This window comes from Pleurodeles waltl, chromosome 3_1, assembly GCF_031143425.1.
Source record: "Pleurodeles waltl isolate 20211129_DDA chromosome 3_1, aPleWal1.hap1.20221129, whole genome shotgun sequence".
Taxonomy (NCBI): Eukaryota; Metazoa; Chordata; class Amphibia; order Caudata; family Salamandridae; genus Pleurodeles; species Pleurodeles waltl.
In genome coordinates this window covers 352,191,727-352,216,404 of record NC_090440.1, presented here as the reverse complement: position 1 = coordinate 352,216,404, position 24,678 = coordinate 352,191,727, and the positions used below count along the sequence as shown (strand labels likewise).

Genomic DNA, 24,678 nt, shown 5'->3' with positions numbered 1-24,678 from the left:
ACCCCACCCTCAGAAACTAGAGTAGCTTCAGTGTGGACCCTGATTTGCTCTGGGCACACTGTTGATCCCACTTGGAGACTAGCCATACCAGTGTTACCTGGATGGGAGTTTGGAGTGGAACCTTTCTTGGGACAGGCCTTGTCTCCAGTTTGGTGTCCATGCTGTTTACAGCTATGACACCAGGCCTTTTTGGGATCAAAGTTTTTACCCTTGTACCCATTGTTTTGTGAAGAGGCTCTGGGCCCACCCTCCTGTGCAGGTTTTTGGGGGCCTGTAGAAGACTCTTTACTATTTTTAGTTTTGGTTGTCTCATCACCCTTCTGCTGGGGAGTCTTTGTGACCCCTTTCTTTTGGTCACCCCCTGTTGAAGTCTTGGACACCCTTGTCTTGACCCAATGGTCCGCCTTCTTTCCCAATTCTTGGGGAGAAATTGGTCCTAGGTCTACCAGATGCTGATGCAGTTTATCATTGAAACAATTACTTAACAGGTGTTCTTTCACAAATAAATTGTACAGCCCATCATAATTACTTACACCACTGCCTTGAATCCAACCATCTAGTGTTTTCACTGAGTAGTCAACAAAGTCAACCCAGGTCTGGCTCGAGGATTTTTGAGCCCCCCTGAACCTAATCCTGTACTCCTCAGTGGAGAATCCAAAGCCCTCAATCAGGGTACCCTTCATGAGGTCATAAGATTCTGCATCTTGTCCAGAGAGTGTGAGGAGTCTATCCCTACACTTTCCTGTGAACATTTCCCAAAGGAGAGCACCCCAGTGAGATCTGTTCACTTTTCTGGTTACACAAGCCCTCTCAAAAGCTGTGAACCATTTGGTGATGTCATCACCATCTTCATATTTAGTTACAATCCCTTTAGGGATTTTCAACATGTCAGGAGAATCTCTGACCCTATTTATATTGCTGCCACCATTGATGGGTCCTAGGCCCATCTCTTGTCTTTCCCTCTCTATGGCTAGGATCTGTCTTTCCAAAGCCAATCTTTTGGCCATCCTGGCTAACTGGATGTCCTCTTCACTGGGGCTATCCTCAGTGATTTCAGAGGTGTTGGTCTCTCCTGTGAGGGAACCAGCATCTCTGACTATTATTTTTGGAGTCAGGGTTTGAGGGACCCTGTTCTCCCTAGATAGGACTGGTAGGGGGGAATTGTCCTCCAAGTCACTATCCTCTTCCTCTGAGTTGCCACCCTCAGAGGGGTTGGCCTTTTCAAACTCTGCCAAAAGCTCCTGGAGCTGTATTTTGGTAGGTTTGGGGCCCATTGTTATTTTCTTTATTTTACAGAGTGACCTTAGCTCCCTCATCTTAAGATGGAGGTAAGGTGTGGTGTCGAGTTCCACCACAGTCACATCTGTGCTAGACATTTTGCTTCTAAAAGTTGGAATACTTTTTAAGAATCTACAACTGGTTCTAGAATCTAATTCAAACTTTTACAAACTTTTAAACTCTAAAAGAAATGCTACACAGGGACTTAACACACAAGGCCCTAGCAGGACTTTTAAGAATTTAGAAAACTTTTCAAATTGCAAAAATCAATTTCTAATGACAATTTTGGAATTTGTCGTGTGATCAGGTATTGGCTGAGTAGTCCAGCAAATGCAAAGTCTTGTACCCCACCGCTGATCCACCAATGTAGGAAGTTGGCTCTGTATGTGCTATTTCAAAGTAAGGAATAGCATGCACAGAGTCCAAGGGTTCCCCTTAGAGGTAAAATAGTGGTAAAAATAGATAATACTAATGCTCTATTTTGTGGTAGTGTGGTCGAGCAGTAGGCTTATCCAAGGAGTAGTGTTAAGCATTTGTTGTACATACACAAGGCAATAAATGAGGTACACACACTCAGAGACAAATCCAGCCAATAGGTTTTTATATAGAAAAATATCTTTTCTTAGTTTATTTTAAGAACCACAGGTTCAAATTCTACATGTAATATCTCATTCGAAAGGTATTGCAGGTAAGTACTTTAGGAACTTCAAATCATCAAAATTGCATGTATACTTTTCAAGTTATTGACAAATAGCTGTTTTGAAAGTGGACACTTAGTGCAATTTTCACAGTTCCTGGGGGAGGTAAGTTTTTGTTAGTTTTACCAGGTAAGTAGGACACTTACAGGGTTCAGTTCTTGGTCCAAGGTAGCCCACCGTTGGGGGTTCAGAGCAACCCCAAAGTCACCACACCAGCAGCTCAGGGCCGGTCAGGTGCAGAGTTCAAAGTGGTGCCCAAAACACATAGGCTAGAATGGAGAGAAGGGGGTGCCCCGGTTCCGGTCTGCTTGCAGGTAAGTACCCGCGTCTTCGGAGGGCAGACCAGGGGGGTTTTGTAGGGCACCGGGGGGGACACAAGTCCACACAGAAATTTCACCCTCAGCAGCGCGGGGGCGGCCGGGTGCAGTGTAGAAACAAGCGTCGGGTTTTCAATGTTAGTCTATGAGAGATCTCGGGATCTCTTCAGCGCTGCAGGCAGGCAAGGGGGGGATTCCTCGGGGAAACCTCCACTTGGGCGAGGGAGAGGGACTCCTGGGGGTCACTCCTCCAGTGAAAGTCCGGTCCTTCAGGTCCTGGGGGCTGCGGGTGCAGGGTCTCTCCCAGGCGTCGGGACTTTAGGTTCAAAGAGTCGCGGTCAGGGGAAGCCTCGGGATTCCCTCTGCAGGCGGCGCTGTGGGGGCTCAGGGGGGACAGGTTTTGGTACTCACAGTATCAGAGTAGTCCTGGGGTCCCTCCTGAGGTGTTGGATCGCCACCAGCCGAGTCGGGGTCGCCGGGTGCAGTGTTGCAAGTCTCACGCTTCTTGCGGGGAGCTTGCAGGGTTCTTTAAAGTTGCTGGAAACAAAGTTGCAGCTTTTCTTGGAGCAGGTCCGCTGTCCTCGGGAGTTTCTTGTCTTTTCGAAGCAGGGGCAGTCCTCAGAGGATGTCGAGGTCGCTGGTCCCTTTGGAAGGCGTCGCTGGAGCAGGATCTTTGGAAGGCAGGAGACAGGCCGGTGAGTTTCTGGAGCCAAGGCAGTTGTCTTCTGGTCTTCCGCTGCAGGGGTTTTCAGCTGGGCAGTCCTTCTTCTTGTAGTTGCAGGAATCTAATTTTCTAGGGTTCAGGGTAGCCCTTAAATACTAAATTTAAGGGCGTGTTTAGGTCTGGGGGGTTAGTAGCCAATGGCTACTAGCCCTGAGGGTGGGTACACCCTCTTTGTGCCTCCTCCCAAGGGGAGGGGGTCACATTCCTAACCCTATTGGGGGAATCCTCCATCTGCAAGATGGAGGATTTCTAAAAGTCAGAGTCACCTCAGTTCAGGACACCTTAGGGGCTGTCCTGACTGGCCAGTGACTCCTCCTTGTTGCTTTCTTTGTTCCCTCCAGCCTTGCCGCCAAAAGTGGGGGCCGTGGCCGGAGGGGGCGGGCAACTCCACTAAGCTGGAGTGCCCTGCTGGGCTGTGACAAAGGGGTGAGCCTTTGAGGCTCACCGCCAGGTGTCACAGCTCCTGCCTGGGGGAGGTGTTAGCATCTCCACCCAGTGCAGGCTTTGTTACTGGCCTCAGAGTGACAAAGGCACTCTCCCCATGGGGCCAGCAACATGTCTCTAGTGTGGCAGGCTGCTGGAACCAGTCAGCCTACACAGATAGTTGGTTAAGTTTCAGGGGGCACCTCTAAGGTGCCCTCTGTGGTGTATTTTACAATAAAATGTACACTGGCATCAGTGTGCATTTATTGTGCTGAGAAGTTTGATACCAAACTTCCCAGTTTTCAGTGTAGCCATTATGGTGCTGTGGAGTTCGTGTTTGACAGACTCCCAGACCATATACTCTTATGGCTACCCTGCACTTACAATGTCTAAGGTTTTGTTTAGACACTGTAGGGGTACCATGCTCATGCACTGGTACCCTCACCTATGGTATAGTGCACCCTGCCTTAGGGCTGTAAGGCCTGCTAGAGGGGTGGCTTACCTATACTGCATAGGCAGTGAGAGGCTGGCATGGCACCCTGAGGGGAGTGCCATGTCGACTTACTCGTTTTGTCCTCACTAGCACACACAAGCTGGCAAGCAGTGTGTCTGTGCTGAGTGAGAGGTCTCCAGGGTGGCATAAGACATGCTGCAGCCCTTAGAGACCTTCCTTGGCATCAGGGCCCTTGGTACTAGAAGTACCAGTTACAAGGGACTTATCTGGATGCCAGGGTCTGCCAATTGTGGATACAAAAGTACAGGTTAGGGAAAGAACACTGGTGCTGGGGCCTGGTTAGCAGGCCTCAGCACACTTTCAATTGTAAACATAGCATCAGCAAAGGCAAAAAGTCAGGGGGCAACCATGCCAAGGAGGCATTTCCTTACAGTAAGGCAGCAACATGGTCTACGCCTCATACATTTACCAACCACTACTATAGATGTGTTAACTTCGCAACAAGCCACAGTAGGTCAAGCTGTACTACGAACATTGTTTCAAACAACTTCAACTCCTACAGGCTGAACCACAGCTTTTGGTGAGATAACTGCTTACTAGTCTATGCACAGCATGTGTATCTGCAGCTACACATGCCATCGAACGGAAAATGTCACTTACCCAGTGTACATCTGTTCGTGGCATTAGTCGCTGCAGATTCACATGCGCCCACCCGCCTCCCCGGGAGCCTGTAGCCGTTTAGAAGTTGATCTTGAACATTTGTAAATTTGTAAATATATTACTTTAAACTTCATTATGTACATACGTATTCACTCCATTGCATGGGCACTATTACTAGCATACACAACTCCTACCTCACCCTCTGTGGGGAAAACAATCTAAGATGGAGTCGACGCCCATGCGCAATGGAGTCGAAATGGTCTCGTGATTCGAAAAGACTTCTTCGAAGAAAAACAACTTGTAACACTCCGAGCCCAACACCAGATGGCGGGATGTGCACAGCATGTGAATCTGCAGCGACTAATGCCACGAACAGATGTACACTGGGTAAGTGACATTTTCCACATATATATATATATATATATATATATATATATATATATATATATATATATGTATGTATATATGTATATATGTATATATATAAATTAATCACCATGGAAGAATTGTGCACCATGAATAACACAATATGAATTCAAGAAATAAATCATTCAACTTGTCAAGTCGAATACTTCCAAATAAATGTCTTAAAATAGTGGCATATAATGGACAACATGAATTAAGCTCGAGGAGAGAATCTTGCGTCTTACCGATTTGGAAATCACCATGTAAATGTCCAGAAATGGTAGGGCATAATGAATAACAATATTAATTCAACATGAATGAAATGAATCGCGCTTTTTGCCGATTCGGAAACCACCATGTAAATGTCCTGAAATGGTAGCACGTATTGAATAAAAATGTTAAATCAACATGAAACGAATCGCACTTCTTGCCTGATTCGGAAACCACCATTTAAATGTCCAGAAATAATAGCGCGTAGTAAAAAACAATGTCAAGTCAACGTGAAATGAATCGCGCGGCTTGCTGATTCGAAAACCACCATTTAAATGTCCTGAAATTATAGCACGTATTGAATAAAAATGTTAAATCAACATGAAACGAATCACGCTTCTTGCCGATTCGGAAACCATCATGTAAATGTCCAGAAATGATAGCGCGTAATGGAAAACAATGTCAAGTCAATGTGAAATGAATCGCGCGTCTTGCTGATTCGGAAACCACCATTTAAATGTCCTGAAATTATAGCGCGTAATGAATAACAATGTTAAATCAACATGTAATGAAAAGCGCTTCTTGGCGATTCGGAAACCACCATTTAAATGTCACAAAACACTCAAATGTACATTTCACTCATGCAATGTAATCTGCCAAAAACAAAAGAATTAGGCCCAAGAACATGGGATGTCTCAACAACGGCGTCGGGGGGTTTAAGCCCAATCACCGTCTTACCGCCCAGAAACGAGGATCCCCAATGAAGGATGAAAGGCAGAGGTCTGGAAGATCAAATAGGCCACCGGGACAGGAGCTCAAGAAGTAGCTGCTGCTCTGCACCGGGACCTCTGAATAGTGAGCCCTTGGAGCTGGGCTGACTCCCTTTTTGTAGGCCCAGCCCACAACCACACCCAGGCATATTGCAAGGAAAGTCTCTAGAAGGCCCAGGAAAGGGACCACTCCCTAACACTCTCTGAAAACCTTCCGCAATACATTGCAAATGAACAGTATTTGTAAGCACATTCAAATAAGTCTTCAGGATTGAACTCTGCAATGCAAAAGGTTAAACAACAACATATCAACACAATGCATGAATTACGTAGTTTTGAGAGTGCTGGGTTTTTGCACTCTAGTTGCCAATAGAGCGCGCAATGCCCTGATGTTGCACAAGGTAAGTGTTCTGATTTGTTTTCATCCTATTAAAATATTTTTCCCATCACACAGAAGTACAAACTTTCACCACTACTGAAATATGTTTTGGAAATCTTTGTACAGTTGACTTAGCTATTTAAATGTTGTGTGTTAGAAAAAACCTGACAAAATCCTGGATCTCTGCCATGAGACGTAAAATTAACTGTAAGACAAACTGACTTTTGACCTCTGTCTCTAAACACAGAACAGATGTGACGAGCAAGATTTAAAAGCATCTTTATTACTCCTCCACTTTCTGACGGAACAGAACACCTGTTCTTTGTCAACTCGCCAGAAGGGGCAAGTAGGTCCAGAAATAGCTCGACCTAATAAAATATGACTTGCCTTAGCAAGTGGGTGAGTAAAATGAGGCCTGAATCCACTACAATCCTCCCCACTACAATCCAGTTCACCCAAATCCATTCCAGCCCACCCAAATCCAGTACCGTCCATTCCACTCCAGCCCACTCTAATCCAATCCACCCCATTACACTCAATCCACTCTAATCCACCCCACTCAACCAAAGTCCAATCTGTTCCACTCTGCTTCTGTCCAATCCATCCCACTACCTCAGACCACTCCACCCCACACCGACACTCTATCTCACTGAACTTTACTCACCTGTACTCCACTCTACTCCACTCTACGCTACTAACTTTCAGCCATGCCAAGCAGCACTCCCAATGGTTTTACAACATAACTAACACGCATTGCCAAAGCCAAAAGCTCTTCTTTGCTAATGCTTGTTTATTTATCTATTTTCTTTGGAAGGCCTGGCAGCAAATTGCTGCCAGCCCTTCCCTCTAAATAAATGTGTTTTTGCAGTTTCTCATTTTAATGCATTTACCAATCCATCTCCTAAATACATGGGAAAAAATGTTGCTTAAGTCACACGCATGCAATGATACGCATGTGTATGCAGATGTCATGACTCATAAACTTGTATACAAAATGACTCTGCACGCTTGGCAGCACAGTCGTACCTTTCTTTTCTTTTGCTGATGCTGAAACAGTGATGCGGAACAAAAGGCATTCGCAGAGTCAATAGGTCTCAAAGGTGAGATCCTGTTGCCTTATCTAATGCTATTTTAAATATATGGCTGTGGGAATTAAAGTTTTCCTTTCTTTAAAACACAATATTAAAAAGTTTAGGAACTGCTGACTTTCACAAACTCATCAGGTGTGTAACCAGCGTTGCTGTGTACTAAAAGAAGGCACTTAAAAAAGTTATGTATGCACTAAAAATGCTAAGTAGCAGATATTCTTCTCCACCGCGCAACCAGCTCCATTGGTGCTGATGTTAAGACCATCTCTTTCAGGCACTCAGGGGATTAAGTTTCTTGCATGTTTTACTACCTCTAATGATAGAATATGAATTCGGAAGTGTGGAGTATAATGTATATGTATACTTTGAAGAACATTGCTCGACCTTCATGTTTGTCTGAGAGCAGCACAAGATACCCGCATGAACTATATTCCAAATGTACAAGAAAACATGTTGCATAGATGTTTAAATGAATACATTTAAAAATAGGCAATGTACCTTGATAGAATGCAAATACACTAGTTAAGTGTAAACTAATTACATAATTATTAATTAATCCAACTTTTATCCGATATTATATCTGTTTGTTAGTCATGGTCATTATGAAGAGTCTGTAGGAATTTATGTAATGTTTGAATGTTGAGGTAGTTCTATAACTTTACACACAGATGTTTGTTGTATTTTCTTTGCTATGAAGACTAACCATGCACTTTGGTCTGTTCACTTTGACGTTATTAATAGGTACGCATTTGCTGTTTTATAATTATAGAATTCTGATTTTTTATATCAGATGGACTTACTTCAGGAATTCTATGAAACAACACTGGAAGCTCTAAAAGATGCTAAGAATGATAGGTTATGGTTTAAGACGAACACAAAGGTAAAGCTAGCTTCAATTGATTGATTCTAAAATGTTGAAATATTCTGAAAATGTTTCTTAATAGTCTTGCAATCTCTGCCAAAACAATTGTAAATCCAGGAAGCACATTTTGTTCCATTGGATGTCCTAGCATTCATACACACAGACCATCATTACATGCCTTTTTTGTCATCGGAATTGTTTCCTTACTCATCACTTGTAACTTTTTTTTCAATTATGTTTTATTAAATTTTCAACATTTACAAAGTCATTGCGGGGGCAGAGCCAGAGTGATCAGTGCAATCAACACAACATTTTACAATATAGACAGACATCTTTAGCCATTGAATTGCAGTAGTATGACATTGAGAGGTAAGGTCATTCCCTTAGGCCTTTCACTTCAATGGTGACATGGTCAACAGTTACATCACTAATTGTATGTATCGTAGTAACAATCCTGTGATACTGAAGAGCTCTGTAATGGCACTTGGAGTGATCATGAATAAGAGTCTTTGTTTCTCTCAGAACATGGTTCCCTACCATGCTCCCCTGGCACGTACCTATACAGTGTTATAATCTGCAGATTCCATTCTACTGTTACCAGATTCGGGGTTATTGTGGCTGTAGAGATAGTTTATACAACTCCCAGATGTCATGGGGTGCACAGCATGCCGTAAGCAGTTCTCTAAGTGACCAACTGTATATTACAGTAAGCCATGTCCTCGTGCCAGTATTTTATCAATGGAATGGGCCCACAAGCCCATCGAAGAGCAATTCTGCACTTAGCTAAGAACAGACCCATGGCCACTAATCGTCTTTCTGGTTTAAGGATATCCCTACCATAACTCAACATGGCCAAAAATGGGTCCCTCGCAGAGAATGCCCTGTAATGGTCTGAATTGCCAAGAAGAATTCTTCCCAGAATCTCCGGACTTCCGGGCAGTGCCAGCAAGATGCACAAATACTGCCTTTCCCCCTGTGGCGCAAACACTGTACATTGTCTCGCAGACCATATCTGGTTAGCCAGAACTGGGCTGTAATATGCTCTGTTTATGCATTTGAAATGTATGAGTCCATGTCTACTGTTAAGACTCACTGCGTGACCGAGCTGCAATATTGCCACTGAATGTCTGTTACAGTGAGCTGTAAGTCTCTTTGCCAGTCTAATCTAGCCATAGTAAGACCATGCCTGCAAGCTTCTTGTGTGTAAGCATAGAGTCTGGCCACAATACATGCAAGAGTGTGTATTTGTAATACAGATGTTAGCGCTGCTAATTGTAGGAGCTCCTGCATGCCATTGCCAAGCAAATCACAAAGGGTGTGTCTAGCTCTGTGGTACTAAATTTGAATCTGCCCGGTAGGAGCCACCGCACATGCTTGGACCTGTTCCAACTGCACATTGTCCCCTCTTCGAAAAAGTCCCCTATAATATGTGTATCTAGGGAGCTAAAAACTTGGGCTGCCCCCTTCACCTTCCCCAGCGGGAACCATAGACGGCAATCCAATTGAATAAGTGGGGAGTACAGGAGTGCCCCAGCCTTTCAAGTTCCACCAGGAGCAACCTGTGACATCTAAGGAGTCGTAAGTGCAGTACCGGCGTTTCTGCTTGCAGAAAAGTGTCTGTGGTAAGGTGAGAGGGGCTGCTAAGACACATTCTAAGTGTAAATGTGGAAGATTCTGTGGACCATGTATCCAGTAGTGGACCAAACTACTTTATGCTGCATGGTATTAGTTTTCAAGATGAGGTGCATTAAATCTCCCCATGTCATATGGCAATGTGAGAGTGTCCCAACTGACAAGGGAGCACTATCATTTTCATAATTGACACATAGCCTATTAAATAAAAGGTAGTTTTACCCAGCGGTCAACAGTTTGTCAATTTATTTATAGCTGCCCCCATACTTTTCTGATGGTACTATTTCAGGGTCGGTATGTACTCGAATCCCCAGATAACAAACCGCATCAGTGGTCCACTTTAAAGGGTATTCCATGTGCACCAGTAGCGTTGCTGGTGTAAGTGAAAAACTAGGGACTTATCCCAAATGATGTGTAGTCTAGAGTATCCCGCAAACAGAGTTACCTCGCTCAAAATCAGAAATCTGTTTTGGTCCAGATTTAAAATATAAAGTAATGTGTAATCAGTGTAAGCCTGTGCCCTGGATACACGAGCCCCCAGTGCGTGTGGTATTCCCTCAGTGCACATGTGAGCGGTTCTGCCACAAGCGCATAGCGCATGGGGGAGAGTGGATATCCCTGTCAGGTGCCCCTTGTCATTGGTAATGGGGGTCCTGAAACTATCCCATTGGTGCGTCCCCGCAGTGTGGGTTGTGTGTATTACCAGCTGAGGAGAATCTCTCCAACCCAATCCTCTTCAGAACCGCACAGTTGAAGCCCCATACCACTGAGTCAAATGCTTTTTCTATGTCCATAAAAATTGCGCTGGCACATTCTTCCAGGTGTAGAGTCCGCGCTGCCCCAAAAAAGGTGCGAAGATTATGTGCTATGGAGCAGCCCGGAATGAACGCAGTGTGTTCTGTTCCCGCCACCTCCAGCAGTATCAGCGTTAGCCAATTGGCCAGTATTTTAGCATATATTTTTTGTGTCAGTTTTCAACAGGGATAGCGGACTGTAAGATTTGTACTCGTCTGCTGGTTTGCCTGGCTTCAGGATAGGAAGGCTCAACGCTTCTCTCATAGTTGGAGGCATCTCTCCATCTGCGGCCATCTCCTGAACAATGGGACTAAATGGGATATTAATATATCTTGATAGGCTTTATAGAAGACCACTGTGAGGTCATCTGTACCTGGGGCCCTCCCCGCCGGCTTAGTCTTTAATGCATTTCGGATCTCCCCAGTCTCCACTGGGGCCTTAAGCCTCTCTCTTTGCTCATTTGTGAGCCATTTCATGGCTATATGAGCTAGATAGTGTATGGTTGCTTTGTCGTCCGCTATGCACTGTGCCTCATATAGCCAGTAATAGTACCTGCAAAAGAGGGCCGCTATTGCTCCTGTGTTGCGAATTGAGTGTCTTTGTTCATCTAGTACCTCTAATATGGTGTCAGTATACCGCAGGGGACGTAATACTGCTGCTAAAGTGGTGCTCGGGTGCACACTCTCCCCATATACCCGAGCACGCTTATTTTCCAAGGTGACCAACCTCGTTCTGTGCCAACTCTTGATATTTGTCAGTCTTATCCCTGATAAAGGCCGGAGAGCCCTACAATCCCCAATTCTCTGTGTTGTTTCTCTAGGTCAGCAAGTTCCTAATCTAGTGTGACTAGGCGGGTGCAAACAGAGCGGAGCACTTGTGCATGTTTTGATAGAGTAACACCTCTAATATAGATCTTGAAGGTTTCCCAGACTGTCACAAATGTATTAACTGACCCCAAATTAGAATTGAAAAATTATTTAACGGGCGTGTGTAGTTAGTCCCTAAATGCAGCATCCAGCAGTGAGTATTGGTGGAATCGCCATTTAAAGGGAGCTCGTCTCAGGGGACCCACCATCATCTCTCGCAGGACTGGGGAATTGTCTGAACACGTCCACAGGAGCAGCTCGCTTCTGCTCACCCGTGTGAATAGCACACGGGGTATCAGACAAAAATCTATATGTGTATGTAAATGTCATGTACTGAGGAGTAGTGCATGTATCCAGATCCATCCGGGGACCTGTACTGCCATACATTGATCAGGCTGGCCTGTGTTGTGATATCAGTGATCGCCCGCGCTACAGTGGATGGTTGCCGATTTGAGCCCATAGAATGGTCCAGTTCCAGGGACAATACACAGTTAAAGTCACCGTCCCTGATCTGCAGCATACCTGTCCACTGAGATAGGCACGCATGGCGCGAATAGTAAAATTGTGGGTCCTCGTAATTGGGACCATATATGCCTACCAACAAAAAGGATGTCTTTGCTTCAACCTGCAGCTACATACCTCCCACCCGGGTCGGCCTCCAATTTGACACCTGAGCCACTATGAGTCCATATCAACACCTCTCTAGCATGTGTGGTGAAACTTGCTATGCAGTATTGGCCCTGTCGTCTGCGTGATGTTCACATACTGCTCTCTGTGGGCAGATGTTTTTCTTGTAGTATAGCTATATCAATTACATGTCGTTTTAAATATGGCACAACCTTCCTCAGTTTCCTGCAGTTGTTTAGGCCTCCTACGTTTCAAGTGCAGACTCGCGATGCGTCTAGAGGATACGTCGCTGTCCCACTCATTTCGTCACCTCTTATCTCTCCAGCCTCTTGGCTGTAATGTATTGCTGTCTCCGATCAACCACTAGCATAAAGCTGGCAATTGAGCTAATAATTCTTGCATGTTACATATCCCACCACCCACCTACACTGTCACACCCTAGGTGACAGTGTCACAACATTTAACAATAGGGCCAACAGGTGCCTTATGGAGGGAACCCGTAGTTTCTACTAGTAGAAAATCTTCATCCTCTAGGTGCCCCCCATCAGATTCTGAGGGCTCGAGTTTTAGTTGTCTTAGGGCACAAGTTATAGTTACTTGAGATAACTCTAAGGGGTGAATTTATATGGTTTTGTATGTTTAAAATGTGAGCCTAACTAGAATGTCTTTTGTTTTGGGTTTTTTTTCTGTGAAATTCTATGTTTTAAAACATTTTTTTTTACATATAGTAATTTTCATCACTATACGTTAATCCACCCACTCCCGCGCACGGACTTCAGCCATGGAAAGCAGCAGTTGGCCTTAGGGCCTGGCCTGTGGCCAACCCCCTAACAACCAACCTTGCACCGTGCACGGCCTTTGCCTGTGTGCCGCAGGGGTTGCCTGCAAGGCCTGACCTGCAGCCAGTCCTGCGGCCAACCCTCCCTAACCACCCAACCCTACTCTACACATGGCCCTTTGGGTGTGCATGACGGGAGTTGGCCGCAGCCTATCTCTCTGGGTGTGGGAATAGGTGTACGAGGGTGTATCTGGGGGTGAGAGTGACTGTGAGAGTCTCTGTCTGGGTATGAGATCATGTGCATTAGTGTCTTAGTGGGTGCATCAGCGTCTGCGCAGGTCTGTGAGTGGCTGCATGACGGTGCCAGTGGGTCTGTGAGTAGGTGTGTGAGAGTCTGAGTGGGGTTGTGAGTGTGTGCATGAGGGTCTGAGTGGGTGAGAGTGTTTGAGTGGATCTGTGAGTGGGTGCATAACAGTCTGAGTGGGAGAAAGTTTGAAAGAGAGAAAGAGAGGGAATTTTTGTGGCTTTGATGGATGGTATACTTAGAATGAGATACTTCTGCATACATTGAAAAGAAAAATGTATTTGTCAATTACAAAGAGTAAGATCACCTTTCAGTATGAGCCTTAAACATTTGCAGTTGAAAAGAATTTAAAGGATGGAAATGACTATAGATACTATGGAACCTGGAACCCTCAACTCTGTGTGAAGGTCTGTGGCCTTCACCATTAGGTTAGTAGCTTGCTGTAGCAGTGTTTTCACCTGTCTTCCATGCAGCCATATGTGTGTGCAGGGAAGACTGATGAAAACTCCGCTTTCTGACAGCTGGACCTGTTTGACATATCCTGCTGCCAGAAAGCAGAATTATGTTTGCTTTTGCTTGGTGTAAGTGGTCACTTTTTTGTGGGACTCTGCTCAAGCTGAGTCCCAATATGGCTGCCAACATTTCCTGGTTTGAAGTGTTGACAGACAATCAGAGCTGCGCATTTGACTGCACAAGCTTGTCACTGTTCGCGAAGTCTTCGAAGATTTCCTTAAATTTCTCAAAACCTACTTAATGAATTTACCCCAAATAAGTGGAAGCACAATGTGCGCACCAAAAGCTAGCTTTCTGTCAACTTTGGTGTAATTCCATCCAGTGGTTTGGGCTGTAGTTGTGTTCAAAGGTCCTATGGGAATTAACATTGGAAAAACAACCGTTTTGACCCCACCCCCCTTTTTTTTTTTTTTCTCAAACCCTGCTTGACGGATCACCCCAAAGCTTTCCATGCACAAGAAGTATCACCGGGGCACCTTTTTTGGAACATTTTGTCAAAATTAGTCAAACAGTGCTAAAGATATAGCAAGTCAAAAGGGCTGTTTTTTTGTTTCTTTGGAAATGGTCCTAAATATATATATATACATGTATCTGGATAGCTGTTATTAATAAGGAGTTCACTGCTGAATGTTGATGTGAAGATTATATCTAAGTATTGAATTCTGGAATCCCGTCCTTAATGTCAAGGCTGATGACCATTCAGAGTTGGTTTTATTACAGGTAGGGTTATATAGAACAGCATTAGGATAGTAACTAATATAGTACGATTAAAGGAAGGGAGCCCTAAGAAATTGTGCATCACAATAGATGCTGAGAAATAATTAGATGATATAAATTGGAACCACTTGACCTTGACTCTTGAGAGAATGAGAGATTGATTGCGTTTTGTCACATTCTGGAGCCTGTGTACACATTCAGATAATTATATTTTATTTTTTAGCTTGGTAAATTATATTTAGAACGAGAAGAATATGGAAAATTGCAGAAGATTTTACGCCAGTTGCATCAGTCATGCCAGGTATGGTGTTAGAATTTCAATAAATATGCAGTTTTATTTACCCTGCTGTTGAAAATGTGCAATCTTTGAAAATTGAGGTATTTTTCCTAGCTCTGTATAGTTTTTACAACTTTGTAGTATTGAAAATGAGACTGCAGGCTTTATGAATAGACGAGATACTTTGTGATGAAACATTGCCCTTCCAAAGCTTACTTGACTGTCTAAAGGAGCATGGCTGAGCATCCTTAGATGGGCTCATGGAATGTGGTAGGAGTGACAAGTACAAATATATTATAACACTGTTATCAAAATAAAGGTAAAATTGCTTTTTTTCCAAAGTGTTCTATTAATTAACTCCATATGGTTATATATATGTGACGTTTGCCTACACAGTAAAAAGTAAATCAGCAGAGTACATCAAATTGCAACAGAAAGACTCTTTGCAGTGCTGTTTGCAGTCTGGTGGTGCATAAAAATAGAAACATTAATATCCCTTGTTATATGACAAAATAGATCAATGTTTTCTTGTTTGAGGGTGGGAAAGTGGTTGGTGTAGGAAGGTAGCCTCTTTCTAGCCTTATTACCCCCACTCTTGTCCTGTTTGTGAGTATATGTCAGGGTGTTTTTACTGTCTCGCTGGGATCCTGCTAGCCGAGGCCCAGTGCTCATAGTGAACACCCTTGTTGTCAGAGTGTTTGATATGTGTCACTGGGATCCTGCTAGCCAGGACCCCCGTGCTCATAAGTTTGTGGCCTATATGTGTTCCCTGTGTGGTGCCTAACTGTATCACTGATGCTCTGCTAACCAGAACCTCAGTGTTTATGCTCTCTCTGCTTTCTAAAATTGTCACTGCAGGCAAGTGACTAATATTACCAATTCTCATTGGCACACTGGTACACCCATATAATTCCCTTGTATATGGTACTTAGGTGCCCAGGGTGTTGGGGTTCCAGGAGATACCTATGGGCTGCAGCATTTCTTTTGCCACCCATAGGGAGCTCAGACAATTCTTACACAGGACTGCCACTGCAGCCTGAGTGAAATAACATTCATGTTATTTCACAGCCATTTTTCACTGAACATAAGTAACTTATAAGTCACCTATATGTCTAACCCTCACTTGGTGAAGGTTAGGTGCCAAGTTACTTAGTGTGTGGGCACCCTGGCACTAGCCAAGGTGCCCCCACATCGTTCAGGGCAAATTGCCCGAACTTTGTGAGTGCGGGGACACCATTACACGTGTGCACTGCACATAGGTCACTACCCCCGGGTCTCTAGCACAGAACCTGGGTTCTGCCAAACTGCCTTTCCGGGGTTTCCACTGCAGCTGCTGCCAACCCCTCAGACAGGATTCTGCCCTCCTGGGGTCTGGGCAGCCCTGGCCCAGGAAGGCAGAACAAAGGATTTCTTCTTAGAGAGGGTGTAACACCCTCTCCCTTTGGAAATAGGTGTGAAGGGCTGGGGAGGAGTGGCCTCCCCCAGCCTCTGGAAATGCTTTGATGGGCACAGATGGTGCCCATCTCTGCGTAAGCCAGTCTACACCGGTTCGGGGATCCCCCAGCCCTTCTCTGGTGCGAAACTGTACAAAGGAAAGGGGAGTGACCATTCCCCTGACCAGTAACTCCCAGGGGAGGTACCCAGAGCTCCTCCAGTGTGACCCAGACCTCTGCCATCTTGGATTCAGAGGTGTTGGGGGCACACTGGACTGCTCTGAGTGGTCAGTGCCAGCAGGTGACGTCAGAGACCCCTTCTTATAGGTTCTGACCTCTCTTGGTAGCTAAACCTCCTTTCTTGGTAGCCAAAACCTCCTTTTCCGGCTATTTAGGGTCTCTCCTCTAGGGTATTCGTCAGATAACGAATGCAAGAGCTCACCAGAGGTCCTCTGCACTTCCTCTTCGACTTCTGCCAAGGATCGACCGCTGACTGCTCCAGGACGCCTGCAAAACCGCAACAAAGTAGCAAGAAGACTACCAGCAACATAGTAGCGCCTCATCCTGCCGGCTTTCTCGACTGTTTCCTGGTGGTGCATGCTCTGAGGGCTGTCTGCCTTCACCCTGCACTGGAAGCCAAGAAGAAATCTCCTGTGGGTCGACGGAATCTTCCCCCTACTAACGCAGGCACCAAAAGACTGCATCACCGGTCCTCTGGGTCCCCTCTGATCCTGACGAGCGTGGTCCCTGGAACACAGCAGCTGGATCCAAGTGACCCCCACAGTCCAGTGATCCTTCAGTCCAAGTTTGGTGGAGGTAGGTCCTTGCATCCCCACGCCAGACAGCAAACCTATGTACTGCGTGATTTGTAGCTGCTCCAGCTTCTGTGCACTTCTCCAAGGATTCCTTTGTGCACAGCCTAGCCTGGGACCCCAGCACTCCGTCCTGCAGTGCTCAACCCTCTGAGTTGGACTCCGACGTCGTGGGACCCTCCTTTTGTGACTCTGAGTTCACAGAACTTCCAAGTGCTTGCTCCGGTACTTCTGCGGGTGCTGCCTGCTTTTGCCGGGGCTCTCTGAGTTGCTGAACGCCCCGTCTCCTCCTCCAAGGGGCGACATCCTAGTCCTTCCTGGTCCCCAGCAGCACCCAAAAACCTCTACTGCGATCCTTGCAGATAGGGTGTAAGTACCACAAGGTACCCACTATAAGCCAGGCCAGCCTCCTACAGTTGGTAAAAAAAACTCTGACTCCTGATCCTCTGCCAAAACACATGCTGTGGGTGATCACTGTACTCAGTGGCACATACTGCAAACCTCTCTAGCAGTAAGAAATGGATAAGTGTTAATTTTTGGAAGAGGACCACTGTTCAGATCCCTCTTCCATTGGATCCTGTCTGGGGGGTGAGGTTTGGTTGTGATTGATATGATTGAATCTTGTTGACATGTTGGTGTGGCAAATTATGCCATGCAACCAGGAAATTCTCCTCTTCTATGGGATACCTATCTATTTTAAGTAAAGATAACTGTATGCACCATAGGAGCATATTTATCTTTCCTTTTCAGATGATAACAACTATCTTGGTTTTCTTGGTATAGTGGCTGTTAATCAGTATGGGCATTTGATTTCACTGCTCATTAGCCTTGAGTGTCCCCTCCAAGACGGAGCCGTACGGTGTGGGAGGTCAGTCCAACGATTACTCCTCAGCCTCAGAGTCCACAGGCTTCTCCGGCGCCATCTTTGATTGAGGTCTTCAAGTCCCCGGCGAGTCCTCCCGTTCACTTTTCACCTGTGTTAACTAAGGAGCCGGTGGCACAAGCTTTTCAACAGAGCTATGGCCCCTGCTGGTGCACTGGCTGGTCCCACGGGTCCATTAGCTTTTTCTCTGGGTTCGCCGGCACGTACAATCAGGCCCTGTTTGTACCCTTCTATCCAGCTGAAGGTGCTGGTTCAGCGCCAATTACATTGTCGCCCCGGATGATGTTGCCGACGGCGCCAGATGGATCCCGATCAGGATGCAGTATATCTTCACCATCTCCTCTGCCAGCGCGTCCATCTGCTTTCAAACCGGCATCGTCGACGTCGTCTGCTAATTCTCTGACGCTGCGGTTGGAGGCCAGACTGAGGTCAAGGAGGAGGGCCTTATGGCTCTTGGGGGAGCAGGACTATCGGCAACAGCTGTTGGAGGAAGAGGGGATTCCTGAGTCTATTGGGAAATTTCAGGGTCTGGACTCTGGAAGTGGCCTAGATACATCCCTTGAGTGGGATCTTTCCTCCCCTGGCGAGTTCAGAGGAGGCAGCATTTTATCACAGTGTTATAAGGAAGGCTGCTGAATCCTTGGAACTTCCTTTGCGGTGAAGACGATCATCTTGACTCAGGTGTTGCATCCTTCCTCTACGTCTGCGAGACCCCTACTCCCTTTTAATGATGCCCTTACTGAGCCCATTTTAGACATTTGGAGGAAACCTGTCACAACTCCAGCCTTTTCCAGGGCTGTGGGGAGGAGGTACAGAGTTGCTCCAGGGTATCCACAGTTTTTGTCTCAGCATCCATCACCTGAGAGCTTGGTAGTGCAAGCATTTTGTTCTGCCCGATCTGCACCTGGGTTGTTCCCTGCAACTCCATCGGATAGAGAGTCAAGAGTATGGAGCAAGCAGCCAAGAAAGGTTTCTCCTCGTGCAGGATGGCCTTGAAGTCGGTCAGTGCTACCTGTGTGCTGGGGAGGTATATTCATACCCCTATGGACATGGCAAGAGCTGTGGTGCCAAGCTTGCCTCAGGATGTGCAGGGGAAATTTGATGCGCTCCTGTTGGACACTCAAGCGGCGACCAAGCAGGTTGTGGAAGGCCACAGTCTAGCATGCAGCAGCCTGCCAACCCTCTCTATAGAGCCTATAGAGGGCGGGGAAGGGTTAGGACACAAGGAACCACTCAGCAGCCTCCCGTCTCATCTTCTTCCTCTGGGGGTACCTAACAAGGAGAGCAGCCCAAGTTTTCTCTCCATCTTGAGTCATACTTCTCCCATAGGGGGAAGGCTATTTTATTTTCTCCACAAGTGGGAGTTAGTCACATCGGAGTCTTGGGTGCTGAATATTGTGGGGAAAGGTTATGCCCTTCCTTTTCGGGAGTTTCCCCCTCCCACCTATCCCTGTCAATCGTTTTGCATGGAAGATCATCTGCTGTTGCTTCAGCAAGAGGTGCATGTCCTTTTGTTAAAGAGTGCAGTGGAGTTGGTTCCAGAACAGGAAAGGGGTCGGAGATGCTATTCAAGATATTTCCTGATTCCCAAGAAAGATGGTCGATTGAGGCCTATCCTGGACCTGAGGTTTTTGAATTGGTTCCTCGAACAGAAGAAATTCAAAATGCTGACTCTAGCACAGGTGCTTCTGGCATTAAACAAGGAAGACTGGATGGTGTCTGTCCACTTGCAGGATGCTTATTTTCATATCCCCATTCTGGAGCGCACCGGAAGTATCTCCGGTTTGTAGTAGGGTCGCAACACTACCAGTTTGCAGTCCTTCCTTTTGGTCTTACTTCTGCACCTCGAGTCTTCACGAAGGTGATGGCGGTGGTTGCAGCGAACCTCAGAAGGAAGGGAGTATCTGTATTTCCTTCCCTTACCTGGACGATTGGCTGATAAAAGCCAGGTCCCCAGAGCTTGTGCTGCATCAATTGCAAATGACAACATAGTTGTAGTTCAATCTGGGTTTTACAATAAACTTGCCCAAGTCTCACCTGGAGCCCTCTCAACTCCTCCTGTTCATAGGGGCAGTACTGGATACAACATTGAATCGGGCCTATCCTCCGCCTCAGCAGATTCAGAGCATTCCACCGTTTATTCCAATGTTTAAAAAGTGAGCGGCTGTTCGGGTCCTCAAGGCCCTACGTCTGCTCAGTCTGTTTGCTTCTTGCATTCTGTTGGTCACTCATGCACATTGGCACATTAGGGCTCTCCAGTGGTGCCTCCTCAAGCAGTGGTTTCAACACAAAAGGGATCGCGAGGAGACGCTGCAGCGGATCTACGATGGTGGGCTGTGGATGGCAAACTTTCCCAAGGAAGGCCGTTTTGTCTACCTTCTCGGGTGGCCATGGCCATAACGGATGCTTCCACTCTAGGGTGGGAAGCCCATCTGGGAGACCTGGAGATCAAAGGTCATTGGTCTCCAGTAGAACAGATGTTTCATATCAATCTGTTGGAATTACGAACGATACGTCTGACTCTCAAAGCCTTCCTCCCATCCCTTCATGGTCTGTCAGTTCAAGTCTTGACGGACAACACTACTGCGATGTGGTACATCAACAAGCAGGGAGGAGTAGGGTCATATCTTCTCTGCAGAGAGGCTTTGCGGCTCTGGCCCTGGGCACAGGACCATCGGATTTGTGTAGTAGCAAGCCATCTTGCTGGAGTTCTCAACGTGCGTGCGGACAGTCTCAGTCGGCATTTCTCGACTGATCACAAGTGGCGTCTCCATCCAGACCTGGTTCTTCACATCTTCCGGATGTGGGGATTTCCACAAATAGACCTGGTTGCCACACGGGAGAACGCACACTGCACGTCGTTCTGCAGCCTCCCCATACCCTTGATTCCTTGGGTTCTGAGGAAGATTTGCCAAGATTGGGCTCAAGTCATTTTAATAGCCAAGAAGGGTCCTACTCAGGTCAGACCTCCTCTCCAAGTCGCAGGGGCAGGTTCTACACCCCCCACCTCCAGAGCCTTCACCTACATGCCTGGAGATTGAACGAGGCAATCTGAGTTCATTTTCTCTCCCTCCAGAAGTGGTCAATGTTGTCTTTTCGGCCAGGTGACACTACACCAAGACTGTCTATGCTGAGAGATGGGCAAAATGTGTTGCTTGGTGTGGAGAGAAGCAAATTGATCCCTTAAAGGCAAATGTATTTGTTTGTTTTGCTTTTTACCCTTTCCTTGGCATAAAAGGGATGTGCAGTTGCAACTGTGAACGGTTATTTATCAGCGCTGTCGGCCTTTCTGTGCCTTCCTGATCAGCCTTCCTTATTTAAGTCCCCTATAGTTATTAGGTTCTTGAAAGGCTTGACTAACAAGTTTCCTCCCACTCCGTTTCTCATGCATCAGTGGGATTTGAATTTGGTTCTTACTTTTTTAATGGGTTGACCATTTGAGCCTATGCTTTTAGTTTTGAAAACAGTTTTCCTCAGAGCTATCACGTCTACTAGGCGTGTGAGTGAGCTCCAGGGTCTTAGTGTGAAACCTCCTTTTACATCCTTTCATGCTGACAAGGTGGTGCTGAGAACCACGGCAGCTTTCCCTCCTATAGTTGTCACTCCCTTTCATATGGGGCAATCTATAACACTCCTGTCCATTTACCCTCCTCCCCATCCTTCAAAGGAAGAGGAAAGACTTCATAGCCTAGATCCAAGAAGGTCTCTGAGTTTTTACATTGAAAGGACAAGAGACTTTCGTGTTGATGATCAACTCTTCGTTGGATATGTGGGCAGGATGAAGGGCAAAGCTGTCCACAAGAGAACCCTTTCCAGGTGGGTCATCATTTGCATAAAGATTTGTTATTCACTGGCAAAGAAGGTTCCTCCTGAAGGTATTAGGGACCATTCCACCAGGGCTAAGTCTGCTACTTTGGCCTTAGACTCGGAAGTTGGGAGGGACGGCCATTTTGCGTGTTCTGTTTTGCAGGATTTCTTGGTTTGACCGGTCAGGCACCCACCTCAAAGTGCGGAACTGCTTTGTGATTCTATTCATAAGGTGAGGAATCCACAGGTAGCTGTATCCATCAGAAGAACAAGTCACAGTACCACCCGCCTCTCTGTTGCCTGTCTGGTCATACCAAGACTTCATTTACTATGAATATATATATGTTTTTGGTGTTTTTATATAAACAAATATTGTGGCTTATATTTGTATTTGGATTGGTCTATATATTGTTCTTGTGAAGTCGGTATTCACCTGTTCGCCTCGAAGGCATGTAAAAATGGTGTAATTGACGTCAGCACGCTGGTGAGGACTTCTTATTGCCACGGAGTCGTGTGCGGAGCCGTGCAATTGTGACTTGCTCATTGACGTGAAGAGCTAGGAAAAACATTTCCATCGAATGCTGGCGCATTGGGAGAATTCATAAGGTGAGGAATCCGCAGGTAGCTACTGTATCCACAGGAAAAGCGTTACCGAAGGTAAGTAGCTTGTTCTTTTTCCCTAAACTTTACAAAACTGCTGCAAGATGCTTTAGTGAGTATTTTTTTGTTTTTTAAACAGAGTTTTATTGTCATTTAACATACTTATATCAACAATGCAACTGTCATTGTAGCCTATCGGCTTAGGCAGAACATGGCCAAATACGTAGCACAACAACTCTAGTGATCCCATGCATGTTACACTACTAAACCCATTCAACCAGACAACTTAAAACCCCCTCTCCCTTGCTGAGGTCTTCAAACCCTCCCCACCCTGACCCTCACTACCAAAGTAAAGCAATAGATGAGAAATTAGGCAAGCCAAACCCCTTTTTATGCAAACCATGTTGGGCAACCCTCTCCAGGTGTACATCTAGGCAGTGCAAACTGTGTGGGTGTCAAGGAGAGCAGAACCTTGGCTACTAGGTGTCTTCCTCCCCCCCCAACCCCACCCCCCAGCTGTGAAGGACTAGGTCCCCAGTGGGTGTCCTAGCCAGCAGCACCACCATCAGTTTCATCTTTGCCCCCTGAAAATCCACCAGAATCTTGTCCCATGCTTGTGCAAACTCTATGGGTCTCCTGCCCTGGTGCACCTCTCTCAGCAGCGCTGCACTCTCCCATGCAGCCCAGCATAGCACATCTGCCCACCACCGCTGAGCCCGGGGTCCCTCAGAACGTTTCCAGTGCTTTGTAATCTGGCTTTTGTTAAGCACCAGAACCAGGTCAGTGAATCCCTTAGTACCTTTATGCTTGGTCGGGTTAGGGATATAGGCCCAACAGTTAGAGGCAAAGGGGGTCAAGGACCGTTGGGTAACGTCTGCCAGCATGTGTACCACTTCAGACCAATATGAGAACAGGCACGGGCAGCTCCACAGCACGTGAAGACTATCCCCATGATCGTCATGGTATTGCTTTCAGTCTGATGGGAGTGGGGTTGGTGGGAAGTAAATACTGAGTTTTATGGGTGTTAAGCACACCTGATGCAGGACATAATGTATGAGCCTAAGTCTGGAATTGCAAGAGATCTGGGAGCATTCTCCCACATATTAGCCCAGTTTCCCAGCATTTGCGCGACACTAAGGTAACCCATCTGTCCCTTGCAGTTTCCCTTGGGCCATCTGCCGGACTTAAGCCCCGATTTCCTCCACTGATATGTTGTGACCCATCCACTCCACAGTCTACTGCTTTAGGTGAAACAGCAGTGAGCCACCCTCAGGCATCATGCTCCTGAGTCGCTGCCCTCACCACATAAAGGGAAGAATAGAAATCCGCAATGGCCTGATTAATCTCGCCCATGCGTATACAAGCTGGGTCCCCTGGGCGGGACCACCTCCTGAGTTGGCCTCACATATTGGGGTTAGCCAGCCAAGCCAACAATGGGTCCGACCTCTCACCCTCGTATGTGTCCTAACCATATAAGCTTTATAGTCAATACAACGAAGGCACTCCATGTGCTCCGCCACCTTCTCCTTCGTCTCCAACAGGTCTGGTTGCAGATCCAGTCTCTCTGGCCAATTCTGCACAAGTTCCCTAAGGGTCTGTTTGTATTTAACCATATAACAGAGGAGGGTGCAACGCACCTTTGCTGTCTCAAACATGCACTGCCTTGGATAACCACCTTAAATGTCTCCCATCCTGGAGCAAGAACGAGGCTGAGCCCACATTCTCAGCAAAGTATGCCCGAATCGTCTCTCCGATTGTCTCGCAGAAGGTCGGGTCCTCCAAGTTGGTGGTCTTAAATCACTAACTCAGTATACAGATGCGTGTTCTATCCCATGGCAGGGGTAACAATAGGCGATTATGGTCCGAGATAGTCTTGGATAAGTACTCTAAATTTCCGCTACTACTCCAAGCATGTCCAGCAAGCATAAAAATGTGTTGAGGTGTACATGTAATGCATGCATGTCCAATTTGAAGGAACAGCCACCAACCTCCATTGGCGTACCAGGTAGTGAACTTCCTAGGCAGGCGCACGGCCTGTGAGTCCCTGCTGGTGGCACTGGTCTAGGTCGACGACTGCGACACCGTTAAAGTCGCCACCATTAACCCCTTCGCTGCCAGGCCTTTTCCCCCTCCTGTGCCAGGCCTTTTTTTGCCTATTTGGGGCAGTTCGCGCTTAGGCCCTCATAACTTTTTGTCCACATAAGCTAACCAAGCCAAATTTGCGTCCTTTTTTTCCAACATCCTAGGGATTCTAGAGGTACCCAGACTTTGTGGGTTCCCTTGAAGGAGGCCAAGAAATTGGCCAAAATACAGTGAACATTTCGTTTTTTTTTAAAAAAATGGAAAAAGTGGCTGCAGAAGAAGGC

General features: G+C 46.3%; 1 protein-coding gene across 2 annotated transcripts in view; it reads left to right on the top strand.

Annotated features, from left to right (window-relative positions):
* The window catches only part of COPS2 (COP9 signalosome subunit 2), a 221,018-nt gene that overhangs the window by 101,598 nt on the left and 94,742 nt on the right, over positions 1 to 24,678 (top strand). The window contains exons 5-6 of one of the 2 annotated variants that reach the window (XM_069222508.1): positions 8,197 to 8,286; positions 14,724 to 14,801. In XM_069222508.1, coding sequence (XP_069078609.1) covers positions 8,197 to 8,286; positions 14,724 to 14,801 — 168 coding nt within the window. Of the gene's footprint in view, positions 1 to 8,175; positions 8,287 to 14,723; positions 14,802 to 24,678 lie in introns of both variants that reach the window. The other variant, XM_069222507.1, reaches the window with a different exon arrangement.